Raw genomic sequence first — 17,515 nt, 5'->3', positions numbered from 1 at the left:
GGCAGCTGCTTCTTATGTCAGTGCCTATGGTCACCAGGTGTTGCAGGCAACTCCTAAACTCCTGCCCTTTTCTGCTGCCCCTCCTGCCTCATGACTATTCATTCCTGAGTGGGACTGGGTGATAGAAAGGTCAGGCCCGGTGGGAGGGGCAGGACAAGAAGGTACTCTCACGAGCATAGGTCTTTCTGATCCCATCATGTATTTTTAAACATGCCATTGCCTGCGGCTCCAAAGCTGCGGGATCTGAGGCTAGTGAGCTCATTCTCCTCCGTTCTGGAAGCTCCCAGGGCTGGGCAGACCAGGCTGTTGCGGTTCCCCAGAGCGTCAACCCTGGTACGCAGGACACGAGAGCCGATTTCCAGCAGGGGGCGCTGTCCAGCCAACAACCGTGGGCGGGTGGGCCAGGGATCCCTGGAAAGGAGAGGCAGCAGGGGTGGGGCTCCTGACACTCCTGGCAGAGGTAGCCAGGGCCTGCATTTTCTAGTCCCCATGTCCTGACCCTGTGCCCCAAGCGACCTGGGTCATTTTGGCCCCCCACCAAGGCCTTCCATTGCTCTGAAGCTTGAAACTTTCCGCCGCTCCTGCCCCCTCCACTTTCCAGGGCAAATGTAGCAGTCGATTGAATGCCCCTTCCCCATTGGTTGGTTGTGCTTTGGCCCCACCCCTCGTTGCCTCCCGCCCCACGCCCCACCCCCACCCCAGCCTCTGACCCACAGGTGAGCAAACGGTAGACCAGCAGTTCAGTTGTCACACTCTCCCCTACGGAGGCGCAAGTATTCCCCGAGCTGAGCCGTAGGGCTAAGGCAGGCACCTGGCCTGGCCCCCCTCCCCTCGGCAGCCTGCCTTTAACTACACTTTCAGGCAGCTGCGCTTTCTACCTTGAAATCGAAGAGCGACCAGGGCACACTGGCTGCATTCGCTACATCCACTTGCCAGCCAGGAGCGCCCCACCACCACCCCGCCCAGCCCCTCCACTGCAGGCAACGAAAGCCCGGGACCCCCGGGGGGCCGGTGCGAGGCTGGGGATGCATCTGCGCCCAGCAGCCGGACACTGCAGGCTTGCCAGCACCTCTCTGGGGAAAATCCGTGGTCTAGGGGAACATGTGGAGCCCTGGCTGGCTCTGCTGCGGGGTCTAGGAGACCGAAGCACTGCCCCGGCCCCGCTCCTGGTAGTTAAGCCAGTGGACCTTGTCCTCACACACACACACAAACACACGTATTATCGAGGCAGGGCACAATAAAAGCACCTAACAAGCTTCCCCCGTTATAGGTTAGAATATAGAAGGGGCAGGAATTTACTGCCCAATCCACCTCTACTCACCCACACATAGGGATGGGGAAATAGCGGATGGTCCTTATTCTCGGGATGCACACACTTAAACAGGGCCTCCGTTTCAACCCTTCACCCCAAGGTTCTGCTAAGACCATCATAACTGCAGCGAAACAGCCATGTTTACTCAGTATGATTCTCTTCCGCGGTCCGTAAATTAAGCCCCATTTGGCAGATGGAGCAACTAAGGCTTGGAAACATTAGGTTCTCGCCTAAGGTCAAGCAACCTAGGTGGTAAGAGGTGGAGCTGGCCTTTTCCCCTAGGCCACACTGAAAGGATTAGGTGGTAATTTTATAGAGGCCCGGGTCCTTAACCGTCCTCACTAGAGATGCAAATTTCTTTTCACAGTCTGTACCTCCCGCTTTGATCTTCCCACCTAGCCTGAAGGGCAGTGAGAGGACTCCAGGGAAAGTGTGAGGAAAGGAACCCAAAAGCAAGAAAAGAAACTACTGTTTGGTTTCACTTTTAACTCTGCCTCCTTTCTGTAGCAGATTAAGGGGGTTTGTGCACCCATACACCCAAACCCAAATGCCAGTCCCTTTGGGTCATTCTGACGTTGCCCACATCATCTCCTTCTTGCCTTAAAAGGATGTCTCTGTTGAACCCCCACCACTCTCTTGTCACCCTTTTTTGGAATATCAAGCAATTACCTTTTCCTCTGTCTGCCTGTCCCAACTCCAACACATTTTTACCAATTTATTAAAACAAAAACAAAGTAGTCCCTACGCAGTTCAAGTTTCCCATGGCTCCCTATCAGCAAAGGTAGAAGCCCAAGCTGTGCTCCTCGGATTGGCCAGCAGGGCTCCTGCATCCTCCCTCCCCATCTATCTCTTCCAGCTGCACTGACACTGAAGTGGGTTGTGCTTTCCCTGCACATACTACCTTCTTTGTTCCCAAGCCTTTGCTCAGATTGTCTTCTCAGTTCAACGATTTCCACCCCCAACCCTAATTCCTACTTTTCTACTAAAGTGTATGGGCATCACCTCTCCCAGAAAGTCTTTCCAACCACCCCAATACCCTTGCCCATCTTTTCGAGCTCCCAGACCATCCTAGGCCTAGCCGAGTCCTCCCACTGACCACATAGCTTTCATGACCTATTGATATATCTGAGTCCTTTCATTTTTCCTCACCTGAGGACACACTCTTCCATTGCTTTTAGAGAGAGAGCAAGGGGGAAAGGGAGAGAGAAACATTGCTTTGAGAGAGAGAAGCATCAACTGGTTGCCTCCCATACACACCTACACGAGGGATCAGCCCTGCAACCTATGTATGTGCCCTGACCTAGAATGAGGTGATGGGCCTACCAACTGAACCACACTGGCCAGGTCATACCTGAGTTCATAACTGCAAGTGTCAAACAGAGGACTGACCTAGAATCAGTACTGTTATAAGGTTGTTTGGGAACCTGAGAAAGCAACTATTCTAGAGGAGCTCAGGATCAGAAAGTGGGGAAGCAAAGGGCACTAAAGACAGTTCATGCTGGGGCTCAAAGGGGATGATATTCCCCCATCTGGTCAGAAAGACTGGTTGAGGCTGCTCCTGGGGCTTGAGCAGAGAGCGGTTCAAGGTTCTTTCCTGGGGATGGCTGGACCCCAGCTGACCAGACATATAGATCTTCTGCCCTATACACTGCCAGGGTTCTCCAGAGACCTGAACCACAGTGAGAAGCTTAAAATGACCTCATCCCAGACCTGTCAAACATTCCCTTCCTATCAAACAGTCATAGGTGCAGTCTGGAGCCAGTGGTCAGAAGGAATTGTAGCTCCTACCACTCTTTTTCAGAAGGAGGACGGAAAGCTCTAAAATCCAGGGCATGCAGGCAAGTTATCTTGACCTCCATACTAGCTGATTCTTAGGAAACCAGAACCTCAGCAGGTCTGCACTATGTGGGTGGGCAGCCAGGACACTGGCACACAGTGAGGGTTCTGATAAGACCCTGCAGTCAGATGCTGACGTGGGTGGTCCAGGGCTGGAAAGACAGCCGGCAGGCAGGTAATTTCTTTGACTTAGAGAGGGCCATTCCTCACAGCCACCTAAAAGAGTTCCTCCTCCCGCCAATGTGCGTGCACACGCACAAGTACACACACATGCGCACACACGCACACACACATGCCCTAAACCAATGCAGGTAAGTAATTCGCCCCACCAGCCCACTCCCCAGGACTTGTCTCTCCTTTTCCTCTTCTTTCCAGGTCTTGCCCAGTGACTCCAGTGTCCATTAGCCACTGTACCTTGTCCTCCATCATTGCACCCTAAGGACCCCCAAACCGCAAAGCAGGGTCAGGTGTTCCTTCTGACTTCATCAAGATGCCCATCTTCTTTTAATGTGGAAACGCCAATATGGGAGAGGAGTAAAGAGAGACAGGAGACAGAAGCCCTGACACAGGTTTTTCGGTATGCAAGAGTTTTTGACTCCACAGCCAGTTGCTTAAAATGAAACAGAAAGGGCAGCCAGAATATACACCCAAATGCACAAAAGTAAAGGCAAACATAAAATAAACCACAAAATACCATGAACCCCAACAAAACCAAAGAATTAAAACCCAAAACCCCTGAACTTTATATATATATATATTTTTGTTTTGTTTTAAAAGGGAGAACAACTGTTCAAAACCAATTGGGCAGTATGGTGGGGGTGGGGAGCAGTCCTACAGAAGGGGGCTGAGAACCTCCCCCTGGGAACAAAGAACAAACACAATACAAAGAAAATAACCACCAATGCTCCTGAATGGGTCAGGAGTCTCCAGAGAACAGATTGTCCCCATCCTCAAACTGGCTTTTTTTTTTTGTCTTTTTTTTTCCCGTTTTCTTCTTTTGTTGTTGTTGTTTTAGCACCTGTACAATAAAACTGTACCATCTCCAACCAGAGCCGGCCACGCTGGGCCCCCCTGCCTTTGGATGGCACATACTCTCTACAAGGATTGTTCGGAAAAATAGCAATTGGTAGAAAAATAAGAACAAGAGTGGGAAAGACAATTCCACACAGGGGGGTGGGGACAGGGGTGCAGCCCAAGCTCCTCCCTCTCTCTCCCTGAAGTCAGACCCGGGTCCTGCCCGAGACCAGTCTGCTGCCCTCACCTAGAAAACAACTGAGGCCTGGCTTTCACATCTACCAGTCAACCCCAGAGCCCTCTGCAGATTCCAAAGAAGAATAGGGGGCAGAGGGAAAAGGAGGGAAATGAGAGAGAAGAGAGACACAAGGGATCCTGCGAGTCTGGTGATGGTGAGTGAAAGGGGGCAAGGGCTGGGAGCTGAGAGGCTCAGTGACCAGAGAGGATAAGGGCAGACCCGGGTGGGGTGGCTAGGGATGCAGGCAGGAGAGCTGCAGGAACACACCCATATCGTACACTCTGGGGGGAGCAATGAAGAAAGCGTGAGGTGGGCTGATCTTATCCTTCAGGCCCATTCTCAACTCTCCTCCATTAGAGTCACTCATTAACCCCTCACTCCCACAATCCTGTCCCTTCATCAGTAAACACTAATCTTGAGATAGCAGGGCTGCTGTAAAGGGTAGGGGGTGGTGAAACAGAAAAAAAACTGGGGGTAGGGGAGCACCAAAGCCTCAGGATTTACCCCCAACCCCCCAGCCCTGGGCCAGCACCAGCTACCTTCTTTAGTTATGAGTGTGGATGGCCCCCACCTCTCTCCACCCCCTCCCCAGTGGGGTAGGGGGGAACCCTGGGAGTAACTTTGTCAGAGGGAGGGAGCAGCTCCAGAGCTTATCAAGAAAAAAACAAAGAAAGGAGGTGAGGAAAGTCCCTCAATACAAGTTGTCTCAAATTATCACAGTGATACAGACTTATCAGAAACCAATGAAATACAAATTAAATACTAATAAAATAAATACTATGGAAGACAGAAGAACGCAGGGGAATGGAAGGGGCGCTCAGAGATTTAGGCTTTTCTCCTTTCTCCTCCAGACAGGCCACGGCCACCCAGGGCCCAGATTTGGTCTTGGTCATATACAAGGAGGCCAGTCCAAGGGACCCTGGTGCCATCTCCCACCACCCCTGGGACCTCTTGTCCTCAGACGTGGCATTTAACTTTCCACCCCCCCATTACCAACCACACAACAATAACGATGACAGGGAGATGAGAACTAATTGTAACCCCTCCCCCAAAGATCCAGTCACTAATGCTGGCATTGATAAGGCGGCTTCTTGTTGGTCCGTATTATTGCCTCATTCTGGTGCTCGGTGGGGAAAAACATGGGAGGTGGGGAAGGGTAAACTTGGGAGGAGAAAGAAGAAAAAGGAGGAGCTGTTTTCCCCCGTCAACTGTTCCAAGGGTGGAACTCCACCTCGGACCCCAGGAGCCGAATGATCTCTGGCTCATACCGCACCAGCTCCACAGTCTCAGAGGAGCCTGGGGGGCATTCGTCCATGCCTCCAGGCCTCTCAGAAGGGGTCAGCAGCTGACTGGAGGCCACCTGCCTGTAGAACTCAGCCTTGGGCAAGGTGACAATTTCAAAGTGCGGGAACCGAGCCTGAAAGATCCTTGAGGAAAGCTTCAGCCTCTTCAGGACGTCAGTAAAGAGAAACCAGTTGCAGGGCCTGGAAAAGGCAAGAATAGGAGTTAGGGAAGGGGGCTGAGGGGAAGCCTACGTGCCAGGAGCACTATGGATGGCCCAGGAAGGCTGTCAGTCTGGCTACCCCCCACGATACCAGAGGCTCCTTGGATATAACTGAGGCAGAATTTTTCTCCTGCCCACTCGACTGGATGGCCCAACTTTCAACCAAATGGCGAGCACTCAACACATAACTGACCTCTTCCACAAAGTGAGAGCAGAAGGAAAAGAGGCCTTCCAGAACCTAAAACTCTTAGCAGGCTTCCCTGGGCCTTTACCGGCAACCATAACCTGGAACATACCATACGCTGGGACCAGTTCTCCTCCCCACCAACACTTGCCACCCCGAGCTGGTTTCCCTTTCCTGTTCTCACTCCTGCTTCCCCTGCCTCCTTGTTCTCCAAGATCTTCCCCAGCAGAGGGGAGAGGGGGGCCATGGAGAAAGGCCGAAACTGAGGGTAATCCAAAAGGCATTTCTCTTTGGCTCTGGAATGCATTAGACAAGTTTTTTCTCCAGCGGCAGCACGGCAGCAGTACCGTCGTTTCTGCAAGGCCGGAGCTCACATTACAGCCAGCCTGCCTTTGCTGAGCATACCCGGCTGGGTGGCAGCCTGGGGACAGCTGGGAGGGGTGCTGGAGAGGCCAGTCATAGGCCAATTGCTTGCGTTGACTAAACCAAGAAGAAATGCTGCATCCCCATGTCAGTGGTCCCTGTTTCCAGAGCTGTCCCTTCTTGCCATTCACTGTCCCACGTCCAACCTTCCCCACTTTTGGCCTGGACTATATCACATCAGCCTCATAACCAGTTTCCCGCAGCCAAGAATCATTCTTCTGCCCCCGACCCTCACTGGATCCTCTGTTACTATTAGTTTTTTTAAAAAGAAAATCTGACCTGCTCACTCATTCTTTAAACAGCTTTCAATGGATCCCCAGTACCTTCAGCAAAACAAAAACAAAACAAAAAAACCTCCAAATTCTTTTACATATTATGCAAAACCTCTCAAACATCATGACCCCGTTCAACCTCTTCAGCCAAATATCTACCCCACAATACACACTGGATCCCCCACCCCACTAGGTGCCAGCCACTTGGAGACAGCTGAGCCCTGCTTTCTGAACTTTCTAAACTGATGTCTCAGTGCCTTTGCTTGTGCCATGCCCTCCCTCCTTCTCTCCTCTCTGGACCAGCTCACACGTCGTATCACCTGTGAAGCCTCTCCCCAGTGTAACTGGTTGCTTGTCTCTGGCACTTGGTTCATATCCCTAGTACACTACTTATAATGGAGCCCACTTCAGAAAACATGCAAAAGAAACGTAAATGGTGGTTCTCTCTGTGGTATAGGAATGGGGGCTTGGGGTAGAGTGGACTGTTATTTTTCACTTGATACTCTTCTGAACTGTTTCAGTTGTTTGCAGTAATAAATCTGCTTAAGACATTTGGTTTCATGTTACAGTTAATTGTATATCTGTCTATCCCCTCCACTAGGCTGCAGACCCTTTGAAAGTCAGAGCTGTGTTCTGGTCCTCAGCATGTGACCTGCTGTGACTGCATAAGATATGTTTATATAATTGAAGGTTTTTTTTTTAAGATTTTATTTATTTATTTTTAGAGAGGGAAGGGAGGGAGAAAGAGAGAGAGAGAAACATCAATGTGCAGTTGCTGGGGGCTGTGGCCTGCAACCCAGGCATGTGCCCTGGCTGGGAATCGAACCTGCAACATTTTGTTTCACAGCCCGTGCTCAATCCACTGAGCTACGCCAGCCAGGGCTATAGAATTGAAGGTTCTATACAGCACCTAGACCCACAATTCTTATCCCTAAAATGCAACATTTCATCCAAATAAGTGCAAACTGTGTCATCTTACACAATCAGGGACGGGAGTGTCCTGGGTTAAGGGAAAGAGACCACAGATATCATACACTTGGACCATCAAAGAATGGAAACCCTGCACAACACTGACACTAGTGATCAGCATTCAGTTTTGCTTTGATGCTGCAGAAGGCACTTCTGAACCCCATAGGGCCTCAAAGAAATCATTGTTCTGCACCCCCTACTTCTTGAAAAACATCAAATTTTCATATTGTGCTGTGGTTGTTGGGAAGGGCAGATTCGGCATAGGTGTTAGTAGAGTTGACACCAGGAAAAACAGCATGTCCCGCACCAAACTCTTGACCGAAAACCTGTCTGCCAGCCTGCTTGCCAAGTGGCGAGCAGCCCTGGTTGCCTGTGTTCCGTCCACACCTAAAGCACACTACCCTGGTCCTTTTACTGCCTGGGGCCCAAGATCCTGTTTCAGAGAAGGAGGTGCTGAATACTTTGGAGGAATTAATTAACTGTGCAATACTATATCCCAGAGGCCCAGCCCCGCCCTCAGGGATCAGCTTATGCCCAGAAGAATAAGGACCAAAAGCCCCTGAAACTTGATCCCTACTACTGTCATCATATAGGCTATTTTTATTCTTATCAGGCTACAGGGGGAAGGGATGCAAAGAAACTGCGGTTGAATGGTTAGAGTCCTCAATGAAGGGCCCAGCTTGAAGGGTTCCTAACCCATCGTCCACCCCTCTCTCTATCATGTGCACTTCATGGGTTTTCCCTTTTCTAAATAAAAGGATCTGCTATGTTAAGAACCGATATCAAAGGAAAACTCTCCTTAAAGGTGTTTCAAAGGCATTTGAAACATGTGAAGAAGATACCAAGAAGACGAAACCACTTGGTGAAGGCTAAGAAAACAGGGAGAACTCATTCTGCATCGCCCTAACTGGCACTGCCACTCTGCCATACAGCAAACCCGATGAGATCCGTGGCCCTGCAGGCCTTCCGACTCCCTTCTGAATCACCAGATAAAGATTAAATTGGGTTCAGTCTAATGTTAAGTGTCAGACAAATGCTAATCTCCAAAAATGGGTGATCCCTGTCATAATATACATGGTAATCGGAGATGACAGCGTCGATGCCATCCTCTCACCAGCATTAAGACAGGGAGAAGCCAGCCTGTGGATTACTTAAGGACCCCAGTGGCCCCATAGCTATGGCAACCATATGTCCTGGCTTTTCCAAGAATCTCAATTTCAAATATTCTGTCTGGCTGTCCCCAGAAACCACAAAAATGTTCCAGAGATTCTAATAGTTTGTCAACCCAAATATCTCCCAGATCACCTCTTACACCCAGGAACAGAAAAAAAAAAATCCTTTCAAGAGTGAATCTAGATTTGGGGTTTGGGAAATAAGCACAGTCAATGTATCTAGAGCTTTCAGGCTCTATTGTGAACATAACCAATCTGGGCTGGAAAGTCAGGCTGGCCTTGGTCATATATCATCGTTCTCAGGCTCCGGCATTTGTTCTCCAGGTCTCAGCTTCCTTCTGGAAAACTCCACCCTTCCCAGGGAGGCAGGCCGGGGGTCGCCAGGATCCTGGCCCTTGGCCCCCATAAATCTCTTAGACACTTACCCATGGGACACTGACACTTGCAGGTTGTAGCAAGGGAGAAGAGGCTTGTCTGAGAGCTCAAACATAAAGTCATCCTTTTCCCCATCATCTTCGTGATCAGAGTTCCCAGGGGGATTATGTAGGAGGTCACAGGCAAACCCCTCTTTTTCCTCTGTAAGGAGAGCACACAGGGGATGAGGACTTAGCTACATGCACAAAAGCAAAGAACAGAAAGGCTCCAACAACACAAGGGGGTATGCAGCTGGGTGATTAGAAGATAAACAACAAGCCTACAGACCCCCATCTGGGGCCAAGTTTCAATGATGCCATGGCTCCCATCCTTGCAAGGGCACGTGACAGTTCCAGCCCTGGGAGATGGTCATGTTTGGTGGCCAGAGATTCATTATACTACTCTGCCTTTCAGTTGGAAAAAAAAAAAAAGCAAGGTGATGTGAAGGATGAGCTGTTCAGCTGTTGGAGATGAAAGCCTGAAGATACCATCACAGTGAAAGGCAAGGTAAAAACACTTGTCCTTCACTTCCCCCCCCGGTTTTCCCAAACCATTCCAACTGCTTGCTGGGGTCTCCAAAAGCCCAGAGGGGGCCCAGCTGGCTCCCTTCCCCAGACATGAGTTTGGGTTTGGTTTGTTTCACTGCATCCAACCTTCTACTGCTGCAGCTTCCCATAAGCTTAGGGGTGGGCACCTCCCTCAATCTCCGTCCCCTGGCCTGATGGTGCATGACAGATGACTGACATAGATAAAGACTCACTGCTCCTTTAAGTGAGGAAAGCTTGAGCCATAAGGCTAAGGGCTCAGGAGACAGAAACTATCTCAGAAACTCTGCGCATCTGGGGCCAGGGGAGGGAGGGCATGACAGCTGCTAGATGAGGGGCTGGACCCCTCCTGAGTGTGAGCAATACCAGAAAAGGTGACAATGTGCATAGGGGCAGGGCTTCGGGCAGGGTTAGTACAAAACAAGGGAGGAGAAAGGGACCTTGGAAGGGAGAGAATTCAAAATAAACACCAGGGGTGGGGGGTGGTAGAGGGCTAATGATAGCTTGTCCAGATAAGTGGCATCTCCTAGTTTAGGTCAATGTGTTCTGAGTCTGGGGGAGGCATGTACCAGAGTTTGGGCTAAAAGAGTCTGTAAGCTACTTGACAGGGGAAGAAAAGGTACTTCCACAGGGTCACTCCTGCCTTTGAGAAGAATTAGTAAAACCCAAAGCAAATCCCACATCTCTGAGCCATAGACAGGATGGGGGTGGGGTGGGAGTGGGGGAAGAATCCTTCTGCAAGCTTACCTAATACGGAACTGCTGTAAAAGTCCCAGGATACACCAGGATCACCCTCTGCCCGACCCTGAAGATCTGAGAGGTGATCTGATAAAAGAAGAGAAGGCAGTGAGACAAAAAGGGTATGCTGGATAAGGAATCTAAAAGCAAAGTATGTCCACATGGGGCTAGGAGAATGGGAGAAGGGAAGGACCACATGAGGGTCTGGGAGTGATGAGAGTGATACACTTCTGGCTGTCAATCAGAGGTAGCAAACCAGCATCCAGGAGCCAAATCTAGCCATGACCACCTGGGGTATGGCTCACTGGTTTATATATACATATAAAAAATTAACATCTGTCATTTTAAAATTGAGAGGTTTCACTTAAAATCCAGATTTCCAAGTTTTTTTTTGAAAAAAAAATATCAGAAGATCTGGCAACACTGCATCCACATTCCTGCATGTCAACAGTTGGCTGGAGGATAGGCGACATGTGCTGTTCCCCAATTCAACAGTCCCCACCCAGCCTGCTCAGCTCTCTTACATGATCAGCCTGAAGGCATTTAGGTCTGGAATCCCTGCTTTAAATGGTGTCGGTAATTACTCTGCAAGCAGAATCATAGCCCTAGCCCTACACTTTAGTTCCTTGTTGGTCACAATATTCACGTATCCAATCGTGATCTCCCCAGTTCAAATTAAGATAAGGAAGCATGATTCCTGTTTCATCTTTAAACAAGTGTCTGGCAGACAGCCAAGTTTATCCTCACAAAAATCTTCTGCTTCCACTCCTAGTTGTAGACCCAAAATAATTGAAAACAGGTGTTCAAACCAAAAGTTATACCTGAATGTTCAGAGGAGCTCTGTTTACAATAGCTCCAAAACTGACACAACCCAAATGGCACTCACAGCTGATAAAGGGACAAACAAAATGTGGTATATCTATACAATGGAATATTATTCAGCCATAGGGAGGAATGAGGTGCTGATACACGCTCCAATTTGGATGAAATTTGATAACACTGTACTAACTGAAAGAAGTCAGACACAAAAGGCCACATATTGTATGATTACATGTATGTAACATACCCAGAACAGGCACATTTACAGAGACAGAAAGCACATCAGTGGCTGGGAGGGAACAGGAAGTGACCGCCTAATGGGTATAGGGTTTCCTTTGGGGGTGATGAGAAAATTCTGAAACTCGATAACAGTTGCACAACACCGTGACTGTACTTAATATCACTTGATTGTACACTATAAAATGATTAGAATAGTAAACTGTGTTACAAGTACATTACCACAATAAACAATATTTAAATCACCTTTTGTTTACTTGATCTGAGGACAGACATCCATCAGGTTACCACTTAGCCTCCTTCTTTCCTAGCTAAGCGACATCTAAGTTTTACTAAACTACTTCACTATTCAGCCCCACATGGACAAGCAGGTTTTCATGACAAATTCAATTGTGTCGTCTGTGGGCACATGGCCCAGCGGTTACCAATATGCCACCTAGTACAGTTGGCAAGATGATTTAGCTGTGTATGGTTGCCACCAGCCCTTAAGTGACACCTGGGCAACAGGACAGGAGAGTCCAAAGGGCACAGGTGAGGTGAGGGTGCCCCCTGAAAACGAAATCCCAGGAGGAAGTGAGCAGGCAGCCACTCTTAAAGGAACAGAGCTCTTTCCCCCTGATGGAAGGTACTACCGCACTCCAACATCCCTTCACACATGTTATCAGCAAAAATACCTATTAGCTGTTGTGACCTGCTGAAAGAAGTCCTTTTTTAGCAACCTTCTAGGAGATGAAGGGCTTCTTCCAGTAGGAAAAGGCAGCCAGAGAGAATCTTTCAACGTAATAGCTGAGCAGCTGGAATGGAAAACCTTTATTCAAGTACAGTAGGTCTTTTGTGCATTCCATGAAAAAAACTCTGAGGTCATGACTGCCAGCTTAAGTGCTCTTTGGTACCCTGTGCCACTTGCGAGTTGACAGTAGTTTCTCCCTAAAGCATTTGTCAGTTAGGTATGTGTCTATTCTTTGCCTAGCCCTGTACTAGGTGTCCTAGGACATGAAGGAATGAGATTGTAAATTGCCAAAAGGCAGGGACCATGTTTGTCTTGTTCACCATTGTCTCCTCGGTACCTAAGCCCAGGTACCTGGCACACATGAAGAACATAATAAATATGTGGGAAAGAAAGAAAAGAAGGGAGGAGTTACCACAAGGCAAGACTGTAGACCACAGGTGGCAAACACAAGGTCCACGGACCGAATCCAGCAGCAGCGCTGAGCTCCTTGCCCCTAGTTAATGAGTAGGTACATTTATACAGTCCTAAAATGGCATTCGGCCCTTTAAAGGCAACCATGAAGCTGACGTGACCCCCAGTGAAAATGAGTCTGAAACCCCTGCTATAGACTATAAAGTAATGTGCTTGCTTAACCAGCGTGCCTGAACCTATGCATTCAAATGACTACTGTCCCTCCCCAAAAAGGTCCACATGAGGGCTCCATCAGAGCAGCCTTAGGTCACCACACCCCTATAGCTGGCTTCTTTCTAGGAACTGCCTTCAGGGCCCCCTGGCACTCCTCTAATTCTCCTCACTAACAACAAATCTTTGTCACTTGTAGGTGAATTTATCTTTTTGAGACTGCCAGAAATTAATTGGCATGAGCAAAGATGCAAAAGTCCAAACAGGCCCATGAGTGGTGGCACAGAAGAAGAAACTACGAGGTTTGCTTGATGGTGCAGCTTCAAGTCACCTTTCCTCACAGGTCTTCACAGACAATCAGGATGAAGAGTGACTTCCCTTTTCCTTGCTTCTCCCTTGCTCCTTCCCACAACTTTCAGTTTTTTTCCTCTTATCCTTTCCTTCAAAAATACCCTCAGCCCAGCAATCCTGTCCCTAGGAATTTATCAAAAGAGCTGAAGACTGGTACCTGAACAAATCTTATACATGCACATTCACAGCAGCACTAGTTACAGCCACCAAAAGGTGGACACAACCCAAATGTCTTTCAACTAATGAATGTGTAAAGCAAATGTGGTATATCCATACAATGGGATATTATTCAGCCTTAAAAGGAATGAAGTACTGAAACATGCTACCACATAGATGGACCTCCAAAACATGCTACTACATGAAAGAAGTCAGATACAAAAGGCCCTATATTGTTTGATTCCATTTCTATGGAAACTCCAGAATGGCAAATCCACTGAGACAGAAGATAGATGAGTGGTTGCCAGGGGCTGGGGAGAGAGGGGAATGCAAAGCAACTGGTTAATGGGGTATGAGGCATCATTTTTGGGTGATGAGAATGTCTTGGAAGGATAAAGAGGTAGTGGTTGTACAACACTGTGAATGCACTAAAGGTCACTGAATTGCTTACATATAAATGGTTAATTTTATGTGAATTTCACCTCAATTAAAAAAATATTTAAGTACTCAATGCAAGTGGTCACCCTGGCAATCAAAGTTTCTTTATTTCCCAGGATGCCAACCCTCCCCATTGCCTCCAATCAAGTCACCAGCTGAGAGACATGAAAGGAGGGAAAAACAAAAAACAAGTGGTCTTCAACATGGGGTCATATGGCAGAGGTCTCTGGCAGGAAAAACAAAAGCGTGTGATTTGGTGACCTCAAGTGGTATACTGCTAACCCCTTCATCAGTGGAAGGGAAGGCTGTCCCAGTACTTCCTCCAATGCCCCAAACCAAAGGGCAACAACCCCCCCTACCCCCCACACACAGCCACCACATTCTTTCAGAAAAAGGAGGAAAAATGAATCTGTTTTCCCTTGGCTAGCTTGGATATTCTTCCCTTCAAAAGGTCAAAGGCAAATCGGTCACATGCCTGCCTGTCATCTGGCCCAGAGGAGGAGGTCTTCCAAAGGTGTTTGGGAGGGTTTGGATGGCTTGGTGCTCCAGGGCATAAGACAAAGGGCTCACTATCTGGCCCCCAGTATCCAGCATTGTATCCAAAACTTAACAGGTCCTCGATAACTGCATGGTTCAATAAATCAATGAAGGAGTGGTGGTACACCCTTCATGATCTCAGGAGAAATGGGCTTCACTTGAAGTCAACCCAATATAGAAAATGCACATTTATAACCCAGATGAATATCAACATCTGCTTTACAAAAGGATTCACTACAGGATACCTGTAAACAGTGATATTCCTTTGGGTATTTAAACAAGGATTTGCTTTCCAGACTCTTCCAGAACAGGGGTCTTGCACAAAATAAGGGAAGCTGTACACAAGGCACAATCCTGGGGCTCTTGCTCACCTTTTCTGCCTGCAGAAAATGAAACCCTTTGCAGCCTATGGGGATTTGCCTTCATTTTCTGCCCAGTGGGATCTCTACTAGGGGAGGAAGAAGACAGTCTACAGAGAGTCTGGTCAGGCAAATACTTGGGGATGAAAAGCCAAAAGCTGTAATGGTACCTCAGCCAGGCAGGGACAGTTAAAAAAAAAAGTCCACCCAAATGCATCCAGGTGTAGGGGTTGGGAAAGTGGGGTAGTGGAGGGAACTTCCTCTCCAACCTCCAACCTCATGATGCTTCCTGCAGCCACTATGCCACTCTATCCAGTGCCTTCTTGAGATCTGGGGAAGAGGGGGACCAGGACAAAAAAAGAGAGAACTACTCAGTCCAGGAACCACAAAAAGGGCCTGATGATGACTGCACAATACTGTGAATATACTCAGTGCCACTGAATTGTTTACTTTCAAATAGTTGTTAAGGTGAATTATACCTAATTTTTTAAAGGCCCTGAGTACTGTCCTCTGACGCCCCCAAAACAGCCTTTGGACCCAGGGTCCCCCTCCTGGAAGTCCATCCACTTCTGCCAGTGCCTGCCTTCCTGAGGTGTGGGGCCCAGGTCCCGGCCCTGCTTACTAGCACTTTCTCCAACAGCCACACAGAGCTCTGCCTTTAATGCCAATTAACATTTGCATGGAAAAGACATGGCCCAGTTTTAACACTCCCTTCAGCTGCCGGCCCCCATTGTAAAGCAACAGCTCCATCCCATAAAGTTGAGAAACAATGTCAGGATTTGAATGAAGGTGTTTAGCTCGGAGAAGCTGGAACGTGTGGGCATTAAGAAAAGTCTTTTCTTGCTTCTGCAACAGGGACTAGTATTCGAGTTAGTTTAAGGACACATCAAAAAACTGGCTAGTAGTTGGGATGAGTTAATAGAGATGAGAAGAGAAAAAAGTGTTTATTTCTAATTTCTTACCTACTTAAAAATGGCTTCAACATTCAAACTCCTTTTGAATTTTGGAGAAGGGGTCAGGGAAGTAAAGAGTTCATCTGCTTACTCAGGTGGCCTGAGAGAGCTTTATGTGGACCTAGAGGGTCCCGAGAACCTCAGGAGGGCAATCTCTAGTTCACAGAGGCCTGGACTAGAGCTGTTGATCAGAGAAGGAGCTTCATGTGGTGTTTTTATCAAGTTGAGATGCTCTTGATGGTCATGTGTGCCAGCTTTCCCTGGGAATCAAGTGCCGTGAAGACAAACTACACGTGCATGTCTAAGAGGGAGTACATGTAGGGCATGGTGTGTGGGAGGAGGCCCCAAGCCCTGCATCCTGGTGATGGTTCAGCTAAAGGAATAGGCGTCATCATTTAACCAGATAAATGAGTGAATGAGCATCACAAAGTGTCTCTTCACCTCAATTACAGGGGCCTGGGACCCCCGAAATGGGAGAAGGAAAAGCCAGTCCTCCCTCCCTGAGCCAGGGGGAGGCTGGGTCTGGCTGTAAGGCGTGAGGCCTGTACACCATGACTGGTGACTTCAGGGTTTAGCTGGCTTGCCTGGGGACAGAATGGAGGCTGGCTCAGCAGAGGCCAAGGCCTCCCTCAGTGGCATTCCATCACACCCCCTTGGGCTCCTATTAGTATGCAGGTGGCACTTCCCATCTAGTCCTCTCTTCATGAAAACCTTCCAGTTCAGGTTCCTTTGTGTTTTTTTTTTCATTATCAGCTGCCTATTTAACCTTTGTTTGATAAACAAATGAGCCCCTGGTTGGGAGTCCAGGACTTTCTGTCTGGAGTAGGGGAGGGGGAAACTAACCAGGGAGCAGCCTTGGGCAAATCCTTGGTCCTCTGGGCTCCCAGTTCCAAGGGGTTCTAACCACAAACATCAACACCTCCAAGGAGAAAGGAAAGAGAGTCAGTGATAGAACTCCTCGATGCCTCAGGCAGTCTGAAGAAGTGACTGCTAGAGGCCAAGCTGTGATGTCACTGAGGAGGCGGGATTTCTTCCTTCAGAGGTCAAGCCTTAGGAGATTGGCACTGAGCGTGCCCAAGCTAGACTTCCCTTCTTATCTTCCTCCTGCTGCCCAACTCAGTGGAGCTATCTAACTACAGACAGACAGCTGCCATCTGTTAATGAGAAAATAAATGCATATTGGCTTGTGGCCGTTGCCATAGGCCTGAACACCAGACACTTTTCCAGAGGGGTTAGGTGAGGGAGGAAGAGAAAGGAATGGGGGGAGGCTCACAAGGGAACATCACAGTTACCACAAACAAGGACCATGAGAAATAGTGTCAGGAGGGGTCCCAAGGGTTCTACTCTGATCACCAACAGGAGGAAATGCAAAAACAAAGGCAAAACACTTAAGTGTCACTTCTTAAGAACTGATACCCCATTCAAAGCACAGGTCAATACATTTTGTCCTGAACAAAATCTATTAGTGGGATTGCTGTCCTACAAGGCGGCCGTCCCACATGCCTTTGCTGGGAAATGGGTCCCGGAGGGCAACCAGGGTCCTGAAGAGGATGCATGCAATGTGAACACTCACAGCATGGGGACAAGAGAAAGTGGGCCCTTGGGTTTTTTAAAGCTTATAGAGACTTCTGAGAGACTTAAAGCTTGTAAAAAGGGCTTATGCCCCTCACAGGAGCTGTTTGAGATGGAAGGA

The 17,515-nt window shown here is 48.5% G+C and overlaps 1 protein-coding gene across 9 annotated transcripts in view; it reads right to left on the bottom strand.

Annotated features, from left to right (window-relative positions):
* Window positions 1-3,884: 3,884 nt before the first annotated feature.
* Window positions 3,885-17,515, bottom strand: part of BCORL1 (BCL6 corepressor like 1) — a 62,578-nt gene continuing 48,947 nt past the window's right edge. For all 9 annotated transcript variants that reach the window (XM_028523109.2, XM_028523106.2, XM_028523107.2 and 6 more), the window contains 3 exons: window positions 10,631-10,708; window positions 9,350-9,500; window positions 3,885-5,884 (listed from right to left, as the gene is read on the bottom strand). In XM_028523109.2, coding sequence (XP_028378910.1) covers window positions 5,605-5,884; window positions 9,350-9,500; window positions 10,631-10,708 — 509 coding nt within the window. In that variant the 3' untranslated portion in view covers window positions 3,885-5,604. The remainder of the gene's footprint in view (window positions 5,885-9,349; window positions 9,501-10,630; window positions 10,709-17,515) is intronic.

This window comes from Phyllostomus discolor, chromosome X, assembly GCF_004126475.2.
Source record: "Phyllostomus discolor isolate MPI-MPIP mPhyDis1 chromosome X, mPhyDis1.pri.v3, whole genome shotgun sequence".
In the NCBI taxonomy this organism is placed as follows: Eukaryota; Metazoa; Chordata; class Mammalia; order Chiroptera; family Phyllostomidae; genus Phyllostomus; species Phyllostomus discolor.
The sequence above is the reverse complement of the archived record's forward strand: the minus strand, read 5'-3'. Positions and strand labels throughout refer to the sequence as shown.